Source organism: Ailuropoda melanoleuca, chromosome 4 (assembly GCF_002007445.2).
Source record: "Ailuropoda melanoleuca isolate Jingjing chromosome 4, ASM200744v2, whole genome shotgun sequence".
NCBI lineage: Eukaryota > Metazoa > Chordata > Mammalia > Carnivora > Ursidae > Ailuropoda > Ailuropoda melanoleuca.
The window spans coordinates 20774172-20795493 of record NC_048221.1 but is presented as its reverse complement, the minus strand read 5'-3'; the positions used below and the strand labels follow the sequence as shown (position 1 = coordinate 20795493).

The 21322-nt window shown below is 57.7% G+C and overlaps 1 protein-coding gene across 3 annotated transcripts; it reads left to right on the top strand.

Moving 5' to 3' along the window:
* Window positions 1–2041: 2041 nt before the first annotated feature.
* On the top strand, window positions 2042–18123 carry ITIH4 (inter-alpha-trypsin inhibitor heavy chain 4). Of its 3 annotated transcripts, none has more exons than XM_011224622.3 (23): window positions 2042–2449; window positions 3777–3937; window positions 6303–6407; window positions 6553–6715; window positions 6858–6968; window positions 7434–7559; window positions 8225–8341; window positions 8597–8765; window positions 8869–8994; window positions 9158–9339; window positions 9421–9606; window positions 11705–11844; window positions 12101–12261; window positions 12547–12573; window positions 12800–12853; window positions 13227–13349; window positions 13871–14002; window positions 14095–14121; window positions 14204–14332; window positions 15349–15523; window positions 17079–17233; window positions 17353–17449; window positions 17901–18123. In XM_011224622.3, exons 1-23 carry the CDS (start codon window positions 2360–2362, stop codon window positions 17968–17970), a joined length of 2826 nt encoding a protein of 941 aa, XP_011222924.1. In that variant the 5' UTR covers window positions 2042–2359; the 3' UTR covers window positions 17971–18123. The 3 variants fall into 3 exon arrangements, with proteins under 3 accessions (XP_011222924.1, XP_019654948.1, XP_011222923.1); XM_019799389.2 differs by having other exon boundaries at window positions 2043–2449; window positions 13308–13349; window positions 14195–14332; XM_011224621.3 differs by having other exon boundaries at window positions 2162–2449; window positions 14195–14332.
* Window positions 18124–21322: the final 3199 nt, after the last annotated feature.

Sequence of the window (21322 nt, the reverse complement as noted above, 5' to 3'; positions counted from 1 at the left end):
TTTGAAGGCTGTTAGTTGATCACCCGCCATGGCCGCTAAGTGTAGGGGAGGGGCAGGGGGGGTAGGGTGTGGGGCATGTTCTGTACCCTTCATGGGCTTTTAGGAGGTCCCAGACGATAAGGCAGGTGCTATTATGGCTACTGCCACATGCTAGAAAGAGCCTTGGATGTGGAGACCTGGTGCTGAGCTCTTGTGTGACTTCAAACCAGCCTCTCCCTTTCTGAGCCTCAGTTTCCCCTCCTTGTCTGACAAGGGACTAGAGCTGGAGCCTGTTGCATAAAACAGGCCTCAGTAACACTGCTCAGAGGGAAGCAGGTGGGGGCCCGAGGCTCACCCTTCCCCCTGCCTGCCACAGAAACCATCAAGATGTTTCCAAGGCTCTGTGGGAGCAGGGACCTCAAAGCCCCCTTCCCCCCACACCCATTTGCACTACCTCCTTGCCAGCTCATACCCTTCAAAGACAAAGCCAGTTCGAGGCCCCTCCCTGGCCACTGGTAGTCCACCTCTTGAGCTGCTCTGCTCCCAGACTTGAGGTGAGCCTCCCCCTGCCACTCCCACAGCTCTGCCTGCATCATGGGAACTCAGCTCCTTGGCTCACGGGGCCGTAGTGTCCCCTGTGTGCATGGGGCTGTCAGATCTGGGGGACTGCAGAGGCCCATCCGGGGGACGGGCAGAGTCCCGGACTGGACCGGCAGGGCCGGGACTCGCGGCACCCAACTCGGCTGCTGCCTGCAGGGAAGCCGGCCGGTCCCCCAGGCAGGTCGGGCTGGCTGTTCGGAGCCTTTCCCACATTCTCAGCCTGTCCGGCCTCCTTATTTAGCCGCTTCTAGGCAGGGCCTGTGCTCTGTGCCCAAGGAGCAGACCTTCCATGGGACAGGGCCTGGGTCTGCCTGCTGCGCTCCTTGGGGAGGCTCTTTTCAGATTGCCAAAGGGGTGTGAAGACCGGTAGGATCCCAGCCATATTCAGAGCCAAAGGGCAGGCAGTATAGACGTGCATAGAGATGCTCCCGGCTGCAGGCGTGCTGAGGAAGGGGAGCATTTACTGGCAGCCGGAGACAGCGCCGGAGTGTCTGCTGCCCTTTCCCCAGGGCTGGATGCTGCTGGCCTTGATGGAGGAGACCCCCGGGGGCCAGTCACTGCCTCAGCACCTTGTGTGGGCCCCCAAATGGCTGCTCTGCTCCACTCACCCACCCCACCCCACCCAGTGTCACCAAACCATCCTCCCTCCTCCACCCAGGATTTGGCACCTGGCCACACTGCTGAAGCAACTCGACCTTATCCATGGCCAGACTCAGGAACTGGGCTTTCCCAGAACTGCCAGGGACACAAGCACCAGCTGTGTCCAGATCCCTCAATATTTGTTCACTTCTCTGTGATTTGTTACAAAAGAATTTCAAGTTTATTAAAGGATAATTGAAAAAAGTTACCAGTAATCCTACCCCAGGCCCTCCGGTACACTCCCACGGGTCTGGGCTCAGGACAGTGACACTGCCTTGGTGTCCTGATGGCTCGGCATTCTCACGCAAGCCATGACTCATGGGCTCCCTCACCACAACTGACCCCCACGGGCTGCCCAAGTGCACACACCACCACACTGTTCCATGCTTTCCTCTCAATAAATCCCCCGGAGGGAGACCTCTGGGCCACAAGGTGCGGGCATCTTTATGGCTCTCAGTTTGTATTGCCAAATGCAGGTCTTGTTCTGGGGGCCTTGCTGGAGTTGAACTAGGAGCCCTAGCTAGATTAATGGGGCCCAACAGCAGCCTGGGACCCAAGCACAGAGAAGGGGACTCCTGGGTCCAGCCCCTCTCACCCCAGAAACAAGGGGTCTCCGTCCTGCCCTGGCCCCAGCAGATCTTGCCCCAGTCAGACACCCCAGGGGCTGCTCAGTACCTTCAAGGGCACCCCCCCGCCCAGTCACAGGGAGCTGGCCTCCAGGCCACCTTCCTCCTGAAGCCATTCCCTAGCCAACCCCATTCTGGGCCATCCCTGTTTCTCCCACGCTGGGCTTATGGAGAGCGGGCTGGTTCACTGTTGTGTCTCCCAGGCCTAGGGAGCCCGCTGGTGGAAGGGCTGGTGGGAGGAGTTGCCAGTGGCCTGGGATGATTCTAGACCTTTCAGAAGGGGAGCCATACCCAATTCCCACCTGAGCCTGCCTCTTTTCAGTACGTGTTCCTGTCCCCAGCCAAGGTCTACAGGACATTCACTGTTTGCTTAGCTGAGGCTACTCCAGTTTTTGGCTTGGAGATCCCAACTTCCCAGAAGCCGCCCCCAGAGGGGTGGGACAGTGAGCTTGTTATTAATTCATTCCCCATATCCTCTCAAGTTCAGAAGCAACCTGCCAGGCACTGGAGCCAAAATGAAGACTTCAGCCCCTGGCCGCACCTGTGGCATCTCACTGCTGCTGCTCTCGCTGCTGGCTGCCCTCCACACGACCACTGCCCGAAAGGTAACGGGTGTCCATGGGGGCCTGAGTGGGAGTGCGTGAGCTGATTAACAAGGAGAGCCTGTGTGTGCGCAAGCATGTGCGGACCAGTGAGCGTGGATCAGTGTGTGTGCAAAGACGTGCCAACCATCTGCCAGGCACTGGCCTGGGGGTGTATGGCTGCTCTCACATTTGATAGGAGGGAGACCCCATTCCCATTTTACAGGGAGGCATGCAGCCCCGCCAGCTGCTGCTGGGGGCCGGCAGAGGGTGGGGTGGGTGGGAATGGGCATCATGAGCCCAGCTCTCTGTCTCCCTGGCTGAGCGGCCTCGAAGGAGTTATTTATGCTGTGTCGGTTTGCTCATCCGTAAAATGGTAAAAAGAAAAGCTATTCCGAGCTTTGTTGTGAAGATCTAACCTGCAATATCCAGAAAGAACTCTGTACAGTGCCTGCCACCAAGCAGACACCCCACAAGTCACCTGGCCCATCACGTGCCTCAGTGCTAAGCTGCGTGTGCACCTGAACACACCATGTGCAGAGAGCAGGTGTGCAAGGCTGCAGGTGTGCATGCATCCTTCCTGGGGAACCGCAGGCCTGGAGGAGAGGAACATGTGCCTGGGGAGGGTCCAGGGCTGCAGGGCCAAGGGGGCAAAGAGGAAGGGTCCCAGTAGAGACTGGGCCCTGGTCTCCTCTAAGTTCCCCCAGCTCCTGTAAGCACCTGGTGGGAGGTAAGAGCTTCTTTTCAGTTTCTTTGGAGGCCAAGGTCACCTGAAATCATAGAACTTTTTTCGCTACCCTTTTACTGGGCAGAGCTAAGATCAAATGCGAAGCTGCCTGACCCCGCTGGGGCCTCCTGCCTGAGGAGTAAGTCAGAGTGGCCTCCGAGACACGCTGGGGCTCAGGTTCCAGCGCCGTGGCCTTAAGGGTGGGCGACGAAGCACGCAGTTCCCTCTGCTGTGAGACCAGCGTTCACACGTGAAATGCCTCACGGGGTTTGGCCGGAGGCTTGGTCAGTGGTTCAGTCGGGGTCGGGGACCAGGGCAGGGCCCCCTCTTAAAGAATGTCATCTCAAGGGGCGCCTGGGTGGCATAGCGGTTAAAGCGTCTGCCTTCGGCTCAGGGCGTGATCCCGGCGTTACGGGATCGAGCCCCACATCGGGCTCCTCTGCTATGAGCCTGCTTCTTCCTCTCCCACTCCCCCTGCTTGTGTTCCCTCTCTCGCTGGCTGTCTCTATCTCTGTCGAATAAAGAAATAAAATATAAAAAAAAAAAAAAAAAAAAAAAAAAGAATGTCATCTCAAGCTGGGGTGGCATTGAAACGGTCCCACCCCTCCCCCTTCCCTGGCCTAGAATGACATCGACATCTACAGCCTCACCGTGGACTCCAAGGTCTCGTCCAGATTTGCCCACACTGTCATCACCAGCAGGGTGGTCAACAAGGCCGATACGATGCAGGAGGCCACTTTCCAGGTGGAGCTGCCCAGGAGAGCCTTCATCACCAACTTCTCCATGTAGGTGCCTTCCTGCCCTCTTCCCCATCATGCTCCTCCCACCCAGCACCATGACACCCTCTTCCCTGGCAACACCCTGTCAGGAAGAGCGACCCTCTTCCTGATGTGAGATGAGCCGGGATAGATGCCTTAGGCATGTGTGCTCTGCCTGTAGGCAGTACAAGGAACCAGAGGCTTTACCCATGAACTTCACGCGTTCTCAGGGACGTTCCATCCCTCTACCCACCCACCCCTGCTGCCATCCGTCCCTCCCTCCATTCCTCCCTCCCTTCATCCTTACCTCCCTCCCTCCCTCCCTCCCTCCATCCATCCCACCATCCCACCATCCATCTTTCCGTTTATCCCTCCCGCCATCCACCACCCACCAACCTGCCCAGGTGACGGATGGAGAATCACAGCATCTTGGTGTCTTTGCCTCTGAAGGGCCCAGTTGGGGCATCCTGCGGGCAGGCCCAGGCAGGAGGGAGTCACAAAAGGCGGAGTCCAGCTCAGAATACAGATGACGTCCTAACTCCTGGGCTGCCTCACAATGGAGCAATACCTCGAGGAGGGGGATCTCTGTCACAGGAAGTTCTAAACCAGCTTGTCCCTTCCCTCCCACCTGGGACGTCACAGAGGGCATTTCTGCTCTGGGCCAGAAGCCGCATGGGGAGGCCCCTAGGATTTCTGTGGACTCTGTGGCTCAGGGCTGATCCTCACCTTGTCCTCTCCTGTCCTCCCCCACCTTTCCCGACTCCTTTGCAATGTTTGCTAAATGCATGAGAACCCTCTCCGTCTGTCCTGGCCCCGCAGGAGAGGCAGTGGTTGAGGGCAGGCCAGAGAGACGCTGATTCCAGCAATGCAGGGAGGGCGATGGATGGGGCTGAGAGCAAGCTTCTCTCAGCTGGGGTCCCCAAACTACCCTGAGACCTCTGAAAACCTGCAGTGGGGCCTGGGTCCCTGTGGTGGCTTCTTCCTCGCTCCCTGCCACACCATCAGCAGCCCCTGCTTCTCCTAACCCTGGAGCCAGGCCTGTGTCACCAGACTGGCTGCGTGAGTGCCACAGGGTACACCTGGCCTCCCACAGGGGGCCAAGGCCAGCAGCCTCTGGGTGCATGGCATGTGTTGAGAGCCCAGGGCCAGCACCCCTCTCTGGGTGCAGATGGTGTTGCCGCCGGAGGTGGGGAAGCAGGGGGCAGGGTGCCCTGCTCTCTGACCTGGCGGGGAACTCCAGCTGGGCATCTGGGAGGAGGAGCCCTATGGCCCACTCAGCAGCCACATCCCTGCCCAGAGCATGACCAGGAAGGTCAGGAAGGTGGGGAGGAGGGACACCATGTCCTAATGCCCTGGCTACACCCTCCCCGCCCACCCCTGCACAGTCTTACCCTCTCATGCCATCCCAGGTGGAGCAGACTAGGTTCACTGACACATCGCTGCTCACCTCACAAGGAGGGTCTGGAGAGTTCTCCTTCCAGAGGAAAAGCCCTGGCAGTTCTTTCTAGTCCCAAAGAATAGCCATTAGGATTGTGTCCACCCCCCCGGGAATCCTGTCCACCAGTTGTCCAAGACCCACTTCTCCAGAGGCCAACCTCTGTGCAGAGGGCCTTGCCACGTGCTGGCAGGAAGAGGGGACAGCTGCAGGGGAGAGGGATCAGAGCCTTTCAGACTTGTGCTTCCCACGGGCCTGGGAGCCCAGCATGCCCCTACCCCTCCGCCTGCCCCACACCGCTGCACGCAAGGCTGGGCACACATGCGCCCCGGAAAGCGCTTGCTGGTGACTGACCAGCTCCCCTGGGAGCAGGCTGTGAGGCTGTGAGAGAGCGGGCAAGCGGAATGTGGGGCCAGACTGCAAGAGTGGAGGCCGGCATTTCGCTCCGTCCCACCTCCTCTGCAGCCTTCCTCCCCCATTGGTTCAGTCAATGCATGTTTACCAACACTGCGCGTGCTGCAGGGTAGATAGAAGCCTGGCATGGCTTGCAGAGGCCTGCCACCCTCATCTGGGCCCTGCACAGAGGCTTGTATACCGTAAGTACATAATAAATGGGTGGGCTGGGCGCCTGGGTGGCTCAGTCAGTTAAGCGTCTGCCTTCGATTCAGGTCATGATCCCAGTATCCTGGGATCAAGTCCCAAGTGGGGTTCCCTGCTCAGCAGGGGGCCTGCTTCTTCCTCTCCTTCTGCTGTGTGCATGCGCTCGCTCGCTCTCAAATAAATAAATAAAATCTTTTAAATAAATAAATAATTAATAAACAAACGGGTGGGCTCAGGCGAAGATAGGAGTCAGTCTGTTAAGAGGCACATCGAGTCTGGAGAGGCTCCCTGGAGGAGGTGGGATTGGAGTGGCCAGCTCCTATCAGGCCCTCCACAACTCCAGCCATCCTGCCCCAGGATCATCGAAGGAGTGACCTACCCAGGGATCATCAAGAAGAAGGCTGCAGCCCAGGAGCAGTACAGCGCAGCTGTGGCCAGGGGAGAGAGTGCTGGCCTTGTCAAGTGAGCCAAAGATGGTGGTGGGAGGGACCCCAGTGGCGGTGGGGCAGGGGGTGCCCCTGCCTTCAGCCCTGCAGACCCTCTCCAGCTTCCAGTGGCCATACCCTGCCTGGCCTGGAGGGGCAGACCTGATGCTGTCCTCCCCCAGGGCTGCCGGAAGAAAGACGGAGCAGTTCCAGGTGTCGGTCAGTGTGGCTCCCACTGCCAAGGTCACCTTTGAGCTGGTGTATGAGGAGCTGCTCAAGCGGCATCTGGGAGCATATGAGCTGCTGCTCAAAGTCCAGCCCCAGCAGCTGGTCAAGCACCTGCAGGTACCGGCACTGCCTGCTCCCGGGAGGCCTCCAGGAAGACACCTGCTCTGCTGAGGGCAGCCCCTCCTTCCCCCTCTGCCTCCTGCGAGACCCACCCAGCCCCAGCTCCTGGCCGACCCAGTGACCCACTTCTTGCCTCCAGATGGACATTCACATCTTCGAGCCTCAGGGCATCAGCTTTCTGGAGACAGAGAGCACCTTCATGACCAATGAACTGGCAGACGCGCTCACCGTCTCGCAGAACAAGACCAAGGTGGGCCTGCCACGGTTGGCGGGCAAGGTTTCCAAGGGGCCTGTTGTCAGAGTCTGTCCAGAGAGTGAGATAATTGGGCAGACTCTCTGAGCTGGAGGGACTTCCGAGGTCCGTGTCCGTGTCCGTGTCCGTGTCCATGCTGCTGTGTGGCAGAAGTAGAGGACAAGGCCTAGAGAAGCCTGCTGGGTGCTGGTGTGAAGCCTGAGTTGGGGAGAGGATGGTGGGGAGGAGCTGACATGAGGGCCCCACAGCGGGGAGGGGCCGCCAACTGGATCCTGCGCATCCTCAGCCCAGCTTCTGCTCGCACAGCTCCCACTCCCCTGTATGGAGGCGGTCTCTCCAACAGCTTGGCCTCAGAGAATGCTCCCTGGACTATGGCCCAAGGCTGCATCCTGGGATTCTTGCTTCAGATGGGGGGTGGGGGTGACCATGGGCTTCTCCCAAATACCTCCTGTCCTTCCCCAGGCTCACATCCAATTCAAGCCCGTGCTCTCCCAGCAAAAGTCATCAGGGCAGCAGGACACAGTCCTGGATGGCAACTTCATCGTCCGCTATGATGTGAACCGGACCATCTCCGGGGGCTCCATTCAGGTGTGTGGGCTCTAAGACGAGAGTACGGCAACTAGAAAATCCATCCATGCTCAAAGGCCTGAGCTTGCATGTTCTAGAAGGAAAGGCAGAATAACTGCCCCTACTTATCAGGGTGAACCAGTGGCAGCACAGACTGAAAACAAGTAATTTTGTTATGTTGTTCCTGAAACAATTTTCTCTTGGAGGCACAAAAGTTTCACCTCTGCTAAAGAGATGCCCTGTAGTATTTCCCTTATTGCCTTGGCTGCCAGCAGGCTCACAGTTCAGTTTTATGCTTGATGGCAGTAGCTTTTTTCACACAAGTTTCTGGCATCATGTTCTTTCCCTTTACACCTTTGATGAACCTTGTTTTTAAAGTCTTCACTCTTCTGATGGATTTCAGGTTTGTTATGTCTAAACTTTTTAGAATAAGTTGCCTCAAATACTAAAAGAAATAAGAGATAAAGTGGGGTAGAGTTCTAGTGGGCCACACGTGATCAGGGAAGGCAAGAGACAGGCTGGACTGAGCCATCGAAGATGGTGAAGATTTGGGGAGGTCAGCAGTGGGACAGAGACGGAGGGGGCTGTGTGAAGAGAGGAACCTAAGGATTAGGGTGCGAAGGCTGGTCCGGGGCAGGGCAGGTCTGCAGCTCTCATTACCTCTGTTTGTTTCACTCTGATCACAGATCGAGAATGGCTACTTTGTGCACTACTTTGCCCCCGAGGGCCTACCCACAATACCCAAGAATGTGATCTTTGTCATTGACAAAAGCGGCTCCATGAGCGGCAGGAAGATGCAGCAGGTGGGTCCCGCTGGCTAAGGGAACAGCCCTGGAAACTCACACATGCCTCACTCCATTGGCTCTGGTCCAGGAGGCACTCTCCTTCCTCCATCTTCCTGGGTAGGGGGCACCTAGGGGTTGAGATTGGCCAGAGTGTGGGCAGGGCCTACTCCTAGAGCATTGACCGTGGGAGCCCGGGTATGCCATCCAAGTACACGTGAGCCCCAGGGAGGCCCCATTTGGACACCCTCCTGAGTCTCCCACCCTCCTGTCCAGACCCGGGAAGCCTTAATCAAGATCCTGGATGACCTCAGCCCCAAAGACCAGTTCAACCTTATCAGCTTCAGCGGGGATGCAGCCCAGTGGAAGCCCTTGCTGGTGCCGGCCTCAGCTGAGAACGTGAACCAGGCCAGGAGCTATGCTGCCGGCATCCAGGCCCACGGAGGTGAGTGCCTCTGGGGCCCTGCAGTGTGGGGGCTTCCGGCGTAGCGAGCCCAGCCTGGGGAGCTGGGCTGGAAGTCGCCACCCTGAGAGTACGTGTCCCCCAGGGACTGACATCAACGAGGCGGTGCTGATGGCCGTGCAGCTGCTGAACAGTGCCAAACAGAAGGAGCTGATGCCGGAGGGGACCGTCTCCCTCATCATCCTGCTCACCGACGGCGACCCCACCATGGGTGAGGGCACCGCCAGCAATTCCGGGGCTGTCCCCCGGCTTGCCGTGGGACCCAAGGTGGGGGTGGGGGGCGTATCCGAGGCCCCTCTGGCTCTGAGATTCCAGAAATATCATTGAACCACTCACTGTTTCCTCACTCCCCCTTCCCACACTGCCGGGTCCAGGGGAGACCAACCCTGCAAGGATCCAGAGGAACGTGAAGGAAGCTATAGATGGCCAGTACAGCCTCTTCTGCCTGGGCTTTGGCTTCGACGTCAGCTATGCCTTCCTGGAGAAGCTGGCGCTGGACAACGGCGGCCTGGCTCGGCGCATCTATGAGGACTCGGACTCCGCCCTGCAGCTCCAGGTGGAAGAGGGCCCCCAGTGGGCTGCATGACGGAGGCGGGCAGACCCCAGCCCGGCACTCGTGACGCCCCCCACCTTGCAGGACTTCTACGAGGAAGTGGCCAACCCATTGCTGACAGCAGTGACCTTTGAGTACCCCAGCAACGTGGTGGAGGAGGTCTCGCAGGACAACTTCCGGCTGCTCTTCAAAGGCTCCGAGATCGTCGTGGCCGGGAAGCTCCGGGACCAGAGCCCTGATGTGCTCTCAGCCAAAGTCAGGGGGCAGCTGGTGAGTGGGGCCAGCTGCTCTGCAGGGGAGGGGCCGCTGGGCAGGCAGGCAGAAGGGCTGGGTTCAAACCCCAGCCCGGCAGGGCTCCAGCAGCTGACCTTGCGCAAGTCACGCGGTGCTCTCTGCCGCTTGGAGGTGACACTCAGCAGTCAGTCTGTGCTGCTGCTGGTTCTGAGAGCACTAGGTGCTTGGCATGCCCTCCTGTCCTCACACCGGGCCTTGGAGGTTGCCGTCGGGCAGCGGAGGCTGCTCCCATTTCACAGATGACCAGGCTGAGATCCAGGCAGTGCAGACAACTTGCCTCGGGCCCCACTGCAGTCAGGTCAAGAGCCCGGCTCCCCATGTGGTGCCCCGTCGCTGCCTAGCCTTCCCTGCCTCTGTGCCACAGGAGGCCCTCTCATTCCACGAAGAGAAACTGCATCTGCTCTGTGCTAGGTCCTTCTCTAGGCCCTGAGGATACTATCTTCCCAGGAGAGACAATGCGGGTAAATCATCACACAAACAGGGAGCGGCAGCCTGGGATGTCCCTGACAGGATAAACCCGGGGCCTCCGAGAAGCAGCACTGGGAACCCAGACCTGGTCTGAGAATCAGGGAGGGCTCCCTTAAGGAGGCCCAGCTGAGACTGAAGGAGGAGTAGGAGGTGGTAGAGATGGTGGCGTGATAGAGGAATGTTCTGGGCTTGCATGGCAAGCAGGCAGCATGTGTGGGAAGAACAGCAGGTGGGTGAGTCGGGGGCGCTGGGGTGGGGGCAGGGCCTCGCCTCAGAGGAAGTAGCCGAGTATCGTGATGGGCAACACGTGCCCTGTGGCCAGCCTGCCTGGGTGCAAACCCAGCTCTGCCACATCCTAATCTCCCCGTGCCTCAGTTTCCTCCCCGTGCCTCAGTTTCCTCCTGTGTAGAAATCAGAATGGGTCACCTACCCACCTTGTAAGGCTGCTGTGGGGATTAATGTCTGGCTCCAGTGTAAACACTCCATTCACATTAGCTGCTAATATTAACCTGAAGGCCAGGGGTTCCCAAAGTGCAGAACTCAGGGTGACTCAGGGTAGTTCACAAACGTGTCTTTGTTTCAGTAGTTGTGTATTTATTTTAACATGTCTCCTGAAAAATATAACTTGAACGCCAGACCTAAGATTTTTGCGGGTAGGATTGCTTGGAATGAGGCCAAAGCAATAGTATTTGTCTGTTTAAAGTTCATTTAACGAAAACCATCAAACAAATTGCTGTGTGTGGACAGGGCAAAATTCGTGCAGGTGGCCTGCATGTGGCAGTTCTGGGAAACCAGGCTGCGGGTGAGCGACAGAGGAGGTGGTCCCAGCAGGGGTGGTGGGATCTGAGCCATGGTAAGGTCTTCGGCTGCCGTGCGGAGTGGTGATGAGAGACAGCAGGGTTACTCTGTCCCCGGACCCGCTTCCCAGACTGCGGGCAGGGCAGCCCAAGACTAAAAGACCCTTCCCTGGGGGAGGGAGCAGCAGTCCACCCAGAGCTTGGCGCCTGCCTTACTGCCACCGTCCCACCAGGCCCAGCCCCACAGAGGGCACCAGCTTGGGCAGGGGATAGCTGGTTGGGGCAGGTGGGGCCCCAAGCCCTATCAGGGCCAGGACACCTGAGTTCTCACCTCAACTCTGCCACTGACTCCTGGAGAAGGCTCTTCCCTCTTGGTCCCCAGTCTCCATCTTTGGGATGAGTGTGGAATGCCTCTGGGGCCCCTTTCTGCCCCCCACACTGCATTTGCCCTTCCTTCCCACTGCTGTTTCTACTCTGGCCAGGGGTTCGGATCCCATTCTCATTTCCCTTTCCCTGGAACAGTCAGTCTGACCTGAGCTCTGGGCTCTGTGCCTGCCATGTTGCCCTTGGAGAATTTGCAACCTTTTACCCCACCTCCTTCTCATCCTGGGAGGCTCTGTGACTGAGTCTGGTGCCCCAGACTCCCTCCCCACCCTCCACCCTACTCAAAGGAAATACGGTGCTGGCAGCCAATTCCTGAGGACTGCCCCAATCCAACCAGGTTTCCCGCGGGAGTGCTGGGAAGCTCCAGGCCGGGCGTGGCCAGCAGGCCCTCACTGCTCCTGCCCGGGCTGGGCCCCTTTCTCCAGCACATGCAGAACATCACCTTCCAAACGGAGTCCAGAGTGACGGAGCAGGAGAAGGAGTTCCAGAGCCCCAAGTACATCTTCCACAGCTTCATGGAGAGACTCTGGGCGTACCTGACCATCCAGCAACTGCTGGAGCAAATGTGGGTGGCCCGCACCCCCGATGGCCCACTGGGGAAGCCACACATGGCCCGAGCATCTTCCCAAGCGTTCCCCTGTGGGGGGGGGGCAACAGGTTCAGCTGGCACGGGGTATCTCCCAGGCATAGAGAGAGGGGGTGGTGGCATCTGGGTAAGCTCCAGACTCTCCCAGTGGGAACCTCCCAGAAAGGTCTGGAAGGGAGGGAGAGTCCAAGCATCTGGGGAGGACCCGCTGAGCCTCCCCGTCTGCCACCTGCAGGGTTTCAGCATCCGCTACTGAGAAGCAGGCCCTCGAGACCCGAGCTCTGAACCTGTCGCTCCACTACTGCTTTGTCACTCCCCTCACGTCAATGGTGGTCACCAAACCCGATGGCAGAGAACGTTCTGAAGTTGCTGAGAAGCCCGTGGAAACCAATAGGGGTGAGAGTAGGACCCCAGCCTCCTCGGCAGCACGCTTTTGACCCAGTGTTCTCTGGGGTCTTTCCCCACAAAGTCCCAACCCGGCCACCCCTAATCTCCCAGGAGCCCCCGGACACTCATCCCATTTCATTGACGAGGAAGCTGAGGCCAGGTCTCCCGACCCTAGAGTTTACTGCACCCACTCGGTGCTGGGTTTGGGAAGCAAGGTTAAACAGAAGCACTTCGAACTTGTCGAAACCACTCCAATGGTGTATTTCCTTTTCTCTCTCTTTTTGTTTTATCCAGAAAACAGACACAAGAACTTCTATTTAGGTAAGAGCCTAATTCCCTCAAAGGCTGGCCGGGGGGACGGTTGGCTGACACAGGGCCTAAGGCACCAGCCCTACAATGTTGCTGGCCAGGGTCTCTCTGAAGCCAGGAGGGGGCATCGTCTGCCACTCAGACCCTGTCCTGAGCACTTAGGGACACAATCTCTGGTCAGCTGCGGACCCCAGAAAGTTGTATCCAAGAAGCAAACCCAGGTCCCTCTGATTTCCAGGTCGTCCGTACTCCAGACCTCATACCACAGGAGACAGAGGGTTCAGATTAACAGGTAGCACAGGAGGGAAGGGGAAGGGGTAGGAGGGGTTGACAGGACATTGACCCTGGCCACAAACTGGGCTCTGCCCTGGTTGTTGGGGGAGTGACTTGCCCGGCTCACCGGGCTGGTTGGCAGGCCTGGGACTCAGGTCCAGTTTTATCTGAGTAGGAGACATCTATGCAGACTCTGCACAGTTCGAGTGGGGGGCTGGGGGGTGGGGGCTCCAGAAGGGTCCATCGTTCCCACTCTGAATTTCTCCTGGCCATGGGGGGACAGGCTCCCAGAGTGATGAGTGGAGGCAGGGAGCCATCTGTCCTCTCCCCATCCCTCTCCTGGGGGGATGACACTGCTTGAGAGAAGGATGCATATGTCAACTTTTCCAAAGCGGGAACTTCCGGGAAGATACCTAACGTCCCAGGGAGAGCGGGACCACGAGGACCTCTTAATTCTCCTCATCCTTATCCAGACTACCTCACAGCTGGAGAGTCACTGCTACCGGGCATGTTAGGTAAGCCACTTTCTGACCCTCTGAGGGTCTCCTTTCCTCAAGATGGTCATGAAACATGGCCGTAGAGTTGGAGAGGTAAAGCAGAAAGCACAGTGCTGGGCACAAACCAGGGAGAGTTGCTGTGGGGCATGACATGGCGTAACGTGTCCTTTATTGTCACTGAATTGGAGGCTGGCACAGTATGGAACCTTCTAGCGAGGGAAGTCTTCCTCCATTTCCAAAGCCAGCAGTGGACCCCTGAGCTGTTTCTGATCTCCAGATCTGGACTCAGATACAGTGCAGAGCCAGGCCAGACCATGTGTCCTCTCCATTTTCCCTAAAAGCATGCTCTCCTGTTTGAAAATCTCATTACAAAGCCTCTTCTAAGTTGGGTGTACGTGTGGCAGGGGTTGTGGGGCTGGGTGGGCGGCAGGCGTCAGTGATGATGGCTGGAGGGCGTGCTGATTGCTCTCAGTCCTGACTGCCCTCTTCCTTTCTGTTTCTGGCTGTCCCTGCACTAATGCCTGCTTCGGCGCCATCAGCTCCCTCCGTTCCTGAAAGGATGATTCATGGCATGGATTTAAGAGCCAAAGATGTCCCTGCAGTAGCTTCTGACTCTATAACAGGGAGACTCGGGGAGAGGAAAGCCTCGGGGAGCTCTACAGACTTGCCACGTGGGTTTCCCAGTGTTGAAGTCGAGAAGGAGCCCTGGCCACACACATCCCTGGGAAGGGGCTCCCTAAACCCACACTTTTTCTTCTTTCAGAACCAGCCAAGACAGCCTCACCCCCAGGTAAGTTGCCAGCCTCCCTCAGGCCTGGCCCACTTCCTTGTCCTTGTCTCCCAGCCTGCTCTACCTACCCTAGGAACCACAGCTGCTGTCCCAGCCCCCATCCAGGCGCCTCCCGTCATCCTGATGCTGCCTGGACAGAGCGTGGACCGCCTCTGTGTGGACATCAAGCACTCTCAGGGGCCGATGAATCTGCTGGCAGACCCTGACCAAGGTAAGAAGTACACACCCAGTCATGCACCCAGAGAGACCCAAACACCACTCACTCCCAACTTACTGCCCCAGAGACAACGATGGGACACCTGCCCATGGAGACACATGCTGTCCCATGCAGGCCAGTCCCAGATCATGGCATGACCACACCCCTGAGCACCACATACGCAGATCTGGGTGGCCTGAGCACTCCAGGGTGACCCGATATGGACTTCCCCCCAGGCGCAGCCGTACTTCGGGGGTGGGGAGACAGACTTGGGCACAGATAAGCTCTGTGGCCTATAGTCAGTGCCCAGAGTGACATGGAAGCAAACCCGGAGGAAGAGACAAGAGCTGTCCCGGGGACAAGGGTGGCTGCCCAGTGACTGGGCCTTGGCAGACAAGTAGGTGTCCACTGGGCGGAGCAAGGGGAAGGCAGAAGCAGAGCCCTGGAAGGTGCTGATGGGACCCTGGAGGGTGTGGAGGCGGCGAATGGTGGGAGGAGGTAGGTGTATGGCCAGACCTGCACCCCCAACCCCCAGAGCGGTCTCACTGGTTGAACCGAGTGTCAGGTCAGGTGCGAGGAGGCACCGCACTCAGGGACACTCACGCTTGCCTGCAGAGCCAGCCGGACTCAATGAGCACGTACAGCTCCCTCGTTCCTCCCAGGTCCACGCAGTCTGCCCCTCAGCCCGCCAGTTCTGTAGTCTGTTTGCTTACAGAGGAGAGGGGGGCACCACCCCTCCTCCATCTTGCCCTTGGCCATAGCACCTCATCGGGCCAGGCACGCCACAGGGGCTTTATGAGAGTCCCTTCTCAGAGGGCTTGTCTGAAGATGGCCATTACTGAGGATTCGGGGGCCCTTCCACAGCCCTCTGAAACCAGGGGATGAGGGGGAGAGACCGTGGGAACCAGCCCCCAGTGGGGAAAGGGAGCTGGGGAGGTCAGCTGGTGAGAAGGGGTCGGGGAGGTCCTCCCGCTCGGGGCGGTGCCCAGCTGGGACCATGGTCTTGACCTCTCTGCCCCCGGCCCTCTCAGGGATTGAGGTGACCGCCCAGTACGAGACAGAGAGGGCCCAGTTCTCATGGATCAAGGTGACCTTCAAGAACCCCCAGCTGCAGGTCCGCGCCTCCCCTGAGCACGTGGTAGTGACCCGGAACCGAAAAAACTCTGCCTACAAGTGGAAGGAGACACTGTTCTCGGTGACACCCAGGTACGCCCCGGCCCGGGTCTCCCTGGGTCTCCCCCAGGCTGGGTATCTCTCTGGCCACATCAGTTAGCTGGGGACAGTGCCGACAGGTGACCTGAGCCCACGGGCCTGCGGACGAGGTGGCTGGGCATGAGTCTTCGGCAGGGGTCTGGGCCCGCAGGAGGAACAGAGACGTGGAGAGCCCTGCACCAGACCCGCCTGCCCTGGAGCGCACTGAGCGGTTAGGCTGGGGCCTGGCAGCCCTCAGACCTAACTCCGATCACTGTCCCATGTGAGGCACGGTGTGGTTTGGAGCTAGCTCTGCTGCTAATTCTGTGTGACCCTGGGCAGGCTGCTCACCCTCTCTGAGCTTGTTTCCTCACCCATCACCAGAGATGATCTCCCAGCCCTGAGTCAGAGGGCTGAGCAGAAGATCCAGTGAGAGGACGTGGTCCGGGAGCACTTTGCCCTTTAGGCAGTGTGGTGCCCATGGGGTACTGCAGAGGGCAGCACTGTCAGTGTGGCGAGGTAATGACAATAACGAGGAACTGGAGAGCACTGCCCCCCAGGGGAGGTTAGGAATGTCATCCTTAGCAGACTCCCCGGGCCCTGATGAGGGGCAACAAGTCTACCTGGCATCAAACACTGGGCAGCTGGTGGGTGATGCAAGTGGATGGCCACCTCTTCTGGGAGGGGCTGCCCCACCATAGAGCCTTCCAGAGGCAGCTCTCCAGCTCTGGAGGTCACAAGGGGCCTGGGAGTGGGGCTGAGGACCCTGGCCCTCTTAGAGCCATGCCCTGCAGTCCCCCAGCCTGTACCGGGTACAGAGAACCTTGTCCTCTGCCCTCTCCGTGCCCCGCAGCAGAGACTGGTTTCCACTTGACGAATGAGCGCATGCCCAGAAAATCCAAGGGCTTCACCTGAAAACTGCCCAATTTCATAAGAGGTCTTGAAGTTTCCGATTATCTGATAAATACAGAGAATGACAGCGTGTCTATGCCTTGGACATGCACACTAGAAGGTAGAATAAATAATTCCTATCACCTGCAGTGAGAAAAAGTTCAAATGCTTTCATGAGCTACGGAAGATACACATAAGGGAAAACAGACCACGTCTTGTACGTTGACGTGAAGACAGTGTCAGTTTGGGGCAATTCCATTTAAAATAACCTCAGAGTAACAGCAGGGTCCTGTTCAACGTGCTTAAAAGAGCCTAACATTCCTAAGAAAACAAAAAAGGTAAGAATTTCAGATTGTCTTAAGTAAAAAAAGGAGGAAAGAACAAAAAGGGACTTGCTCTTCTAGACCTAAGTGACACTGATCATCAGAAGGAAGTGGCACTGGCCATAAAAACGAAGGGACAGAGTAAGTGCACCGAGACCTGCCGAAATCATATCAAACTAATTTATGAGAAACCGAATCTAAGAGAACCAGGAGGGAAAGGAGCCGTCGTTCTGTCTGATAAAGAGTACAGCAGACATCAGTACGTTAACATCAGTCCGCAGTGGGAATTCCAGGACAAGAGGGCAGCCCCTGCCCGCTCGCAGCCCGACTGCTCAGGCCCCTGGCTTTCCCCGCAGCCTCAAGATGACCATGGATGAAGCGGGACTCCTGCTGCTTAGCAGCCCGGACAGAGTGACCATAGGCCTGCTACCCTGGGACGGCCCTGGCGAGGGGCTCCGGCTCCTCCTGCGGGACACCGACCGGTTCTCCAGCCGCGTCGGCGGGACCCTCGGTATGCTGCCCGTGGCTCCGGGCGTTCTCAGAAGCCACCTGTGCCCATGAACAGGCAGTGCCCTTCACCTCTGTGTGTCTCCCAGCTTATTCCTTGCTGACCCGCCCTTTGTATCCCAGGCCAGTTTTACCAGGACGTGCTCTGGGGGCCCCCAGCAGCGGCAGATGACAGCAAGCGAACCCTGAGGGTTCAAGGCCTTGACTACTCTGCCACCAGGTGACGGCGCAAGCAGGCCACTGAGCCCGGCCAGGGGTGGGGGACGGGAGGCTGGGAGCTGAGCCCCTACTCCTCTGTCCTTGCCTGGCAAACAGAGACGGTCAGGGCAAAGGCTGATGCTTTATATACGTTCCACCCAGCTCTCAGTGACCCCACAAAGGACAGTCCGCTCAGACCCACAGAAAACACCCCAGCCCAGAGATCACTAGGGTGGGGGTGGGGGGCAGTAGGAAACTCCTCCTGAAGGTCTCAGAGCCCCGGACCCTGAGGACCACACACAGCTGGGTCCACTTGGGGGACGGGGCCTTGTCAGCCTGTGCTGGAGGAAATTCTAAGGGCCCCGAGACTCTCTACCCTCCCCATTCCTAACCCTAGCCATTTCTGTCTCTTTCCACCACACCTGAGATTTGCTGACCATCTATTTTTCTGTCTGTCCATCTTTCCATCCCAGATTGCTCAAGCTGGATTACCAAGAGGGGTCCCCAGGAACAGAGATTTCCTGCTGGTCCATAGAACTGTAGTTATGTGGGAGGGGTTAAGCCCACCCCCTCCCCCCATGCTGCCCGAAAGTGTGCAGAGGACTGCCACCCTGTGACCCGAGGGCCGCCTGTGGGGCCTGGGCTTCAATGGGGAGGATATTTTGACTCATTACAAATAAAGGTGGTGTAAGCCCAGGCAATGGGCATCTCTGCTTGCATCTGGCTAAGTCTCACATTAGAATTAGAATCTTAGAATCTTCTACCGTGAGCCCCTCAAAGGCCTGTGACCAGTAAGCCCCATGGCAAACTTTCAGCCCAGTCTCATCATTTTACAAGCAGAGAAACTAAGCTTTAGAGAGATTAAACCGCCTATTTAAAATGCTGCTCCACACTGGGTGTTACACACAAAATGAATCGTGGAACACTACATCAAAAATTAATGATATACTATATGTTGGCTAATTGACTTCAATAAATATAAATCAAATAAAATGTTGCTTCAGTCCCCAGCTGGGGGTCTAGGGCAGGAGAACATACTCTGGAAGCAAAGGGTTAGTCTGCTTTATGGCCACTCAGGCCGTGGAAACCAGTTTTGACTAAAAAAAAGAGAAGCGTGAACTGGGTTCTTGTTAGAAACCAATGTCCCGGGGTGGGCACAAACTGGGCAGAAGTTCTTTAGAGGCCAACTTCCCGAGGTTCTCAGCAAGCTCTGGGGCCCCTTGGTGCTGGGATTTGCATGACACAGTTTGATTTCCACCCGTGTCCTCAGGCTCAGGCCTGTTTGCTCACTGCCTTGTCAAGAGGCTAGTCCTGGAAGAAAGGGTCCAGAGGTGAGGCCCTGGTCCCAGGAAGGAAGCCAGGGTCTGTCCCCAGGAGCCTCCAGTCTCATGGGGGTGCTCCCAGATCCTGGACTGCCAGGGGTCTGCTCTGCCATCCATGCCCTGGGGCTGGGCACCCCAAAGATTGTACCCAATCCCTGCACAGGCAAAGCATACTTAAAAAACCATTTACAATTACTCAAAATGACATATCTTTGGCTTACAAATAAAAAGCATCGAGAGAACAAAACAGAAACCAGGAGAATGAGATCAAAGAGAAGAGGCAAGCAGGGGAAAGTCCTGGATCAGAGGGACGAGGGCCAGGCGGGGAGCCACAGCACAGCGTGTGCTTCCACTTGCTGGGAGGAAGCAAACTAGATCACCAGGGCAAACATTGTTTTCTCAGCTCTAGGGCTTTACAGAATGTTTGCAGAGTGACTCTTTCTAGAAGGGTCAGAGGAGAGGCCAGTGGGAGGGGTCTCCAAGAGCAGGTTTGCCAAACACACGGGGACACTCCCGCCCTGCTGGCTCTCCATCCAGCCTGGTTTGCAGGTGGGGGACACGGGCTGAGTCGCCTTGTCTAGGCCGCTCAGAGGGGCTCAGACCAGAGCTCTGAGAGACAAGGGAGCAGCCTCAGGGGCTCTGCCGGACTCGCTGGGGGGCTAGTGCTATCATCCCGCTATGAGATGCGTGCTCACCCGTCTCCCCACTCCGGGACCCCACCACCTGGGCTGGCCTGTGGAACTGGTGCAGCAGTGGAGGGTCATGGATGACTTTCTGGCCCAGCAGCATTGCTGTTCACCACTCTCTGTGAACCGCTGAAAGGGCTCTGTGCCCTTCACTGCTTTTTTCCCTGAGCGCTTCCCTGAGCGCTTCCCTGAGCGCTTCTGTGCCCTTCACTGCTTTTTTCCCTCACTCAGGCCAGGCCCTGGGCCAGGTGCTGCAGGGACATTGGGTACCATGGGAAACAGTGCCTACTGGGACAGCCAGAGAAGAGCCCACGGGGAGACATTTGGCCCAACCTGGGGAACATCAGGGAAGGCTTCCTGGAAGTGGCATGGTTGGGGTTGCATTTTGAAGAATAAAGAGAAATTAGCCCAGTGGAAACGGAGGGCAAGGACACCAAGCCTAGAGCCAGAATGCTGTGCATTGAATTCAGGGAAGGTGAAGGAAAGCGGTGCCATGGGGTGAGGCGGAAGCGGTTGCTGGAGAGGTGGAGAAGCCGGACCAGGCCAGCCCTGGCTGTATGCACATTGCCGTGGAGCACAACTTCTCTCCTGAAAGCTGGAGGAGGCATCAGAGGCTGTAAGCAGGGACAGGCATAGCCAGGATGACGTGGGACTAGGGAGAGGACAGAGTCCACCAGGTTTTTGCCTGCATGGAGGGCCTTCCTGACTATGTATTGGGGAGAAGGGGTAGATTTTGCCTGGGCACCTCCTCCTGCCTTTCTACTAGCTCACTGGGCTTGGGGGCTACCTGGGGGGGACAGGACAAAGACAGGGGCCTCAGCAGGATCAGAAACCATAATGATGTTGATGTCTTCACACCCTCTGGCAAAATCTTTCTCCCCATTTTACAGATGTGAACACTGACTGGTTTAAAGTTACATGGTTCCTCAGTCAACCCGGGACCGAGTGGGTGGCAGGGCCTGGACACGTGTTTTCTGCTGGACCAGCCTCTCCAGGACCATCCTCCAGGCCCCCAGGCCCTGAGAAACCCTGTTCTGGCTCAGACAGATGGGCCCCTAGTCTGGGAGGTAGGGGAACTTTCTGGTGACCCATTGCCAGATTCCACCCCCGCCCCCACTGGCATTTGTGGCCATTCCCAATCTAACCCCAAGCTCTTCCGGGGGGTTCTGGCCCCACTCTGCCATCCTGCAGAGCTCCCACTGCTACCTTCAGCACGCCCAGAGCCCCTCAGGCAGAGAGAACAGCACAGCCAAAGGATCTGGGGCATGAGGGGTTCGATGTGCAGAACTGGAGGCAGCCCGTGTGTCTGGAACTCCGAAACTGAGGGGAAACCCCTGGTGTGTGGGGTTGGTGAAGCTACTGGGGCCATAGGTGGGACTTTGTCCTTTGTCCCATGGTCAGTGGGTGGGAGGTGTAATTCAGAGGGCTTTAGGCAGGGACTGACCGTCAGTTCTGCTCGACAAAATTTCTCTGTGGAAGCAGGGAGACCCAGGAAGGGCTCTTGCAGCTGTCCGGGTGGGAGAGGGTTTTCCAGGCTGAGAGCCCTCACAGCCCCTCCTCTGGGAATCTGTCTGATCCCAACCCCACCCAGGACTTATTTTGGGGGTGGAGAGGGTGGTCACCGTGAGTTGTGATTGAAGGATCAAAGGGATTCCCAGCCTAGCTGCCAGCAAACTTGGGGCACCCATGCAAAGAGGAACCGGGTTCCTAAGCTGTGTGCCCCCAGATTCTGGCCCAGAATCAGAATGTTGGGTTTATCTGCTGGCTGGCTGGCTGGCTAGATGAAGGGATGGCTAGTGGACAGGGTTGGCTAGTGATTGGTGGGGGCTGGCTGGCTAATGGATGGTGGGGGTGGCTTGCTAGTGGATGGGTGAAGGGGGAGGGTAG

Excerpts from the sequence above, each read along its gene's own strand:
- ITIH4 (XM_011224621.3), top strand. The coding sequence starts at position 2,360 with ATGAAGACTTCAGCCCCTGGCCGCACCTGTGGCATCTCACTGCTGCTG. Across the intron at positions 8,342-8,596 it reads GCGGCAGGAAGATGCAGCAG|ACCCGGGAAGCCTTAATCAA; the intron begins GTGGGTCCCGCT and ends CCTCCTGTCCAG. Across the intron at positions 12,854-13,226 it reads CAGAGGGTTCAGATTAACAG|CGGGAACTTCCGGGAAGATA; the intron begins GTAGCACAGGAG and ends ACTTTTCCAAAG.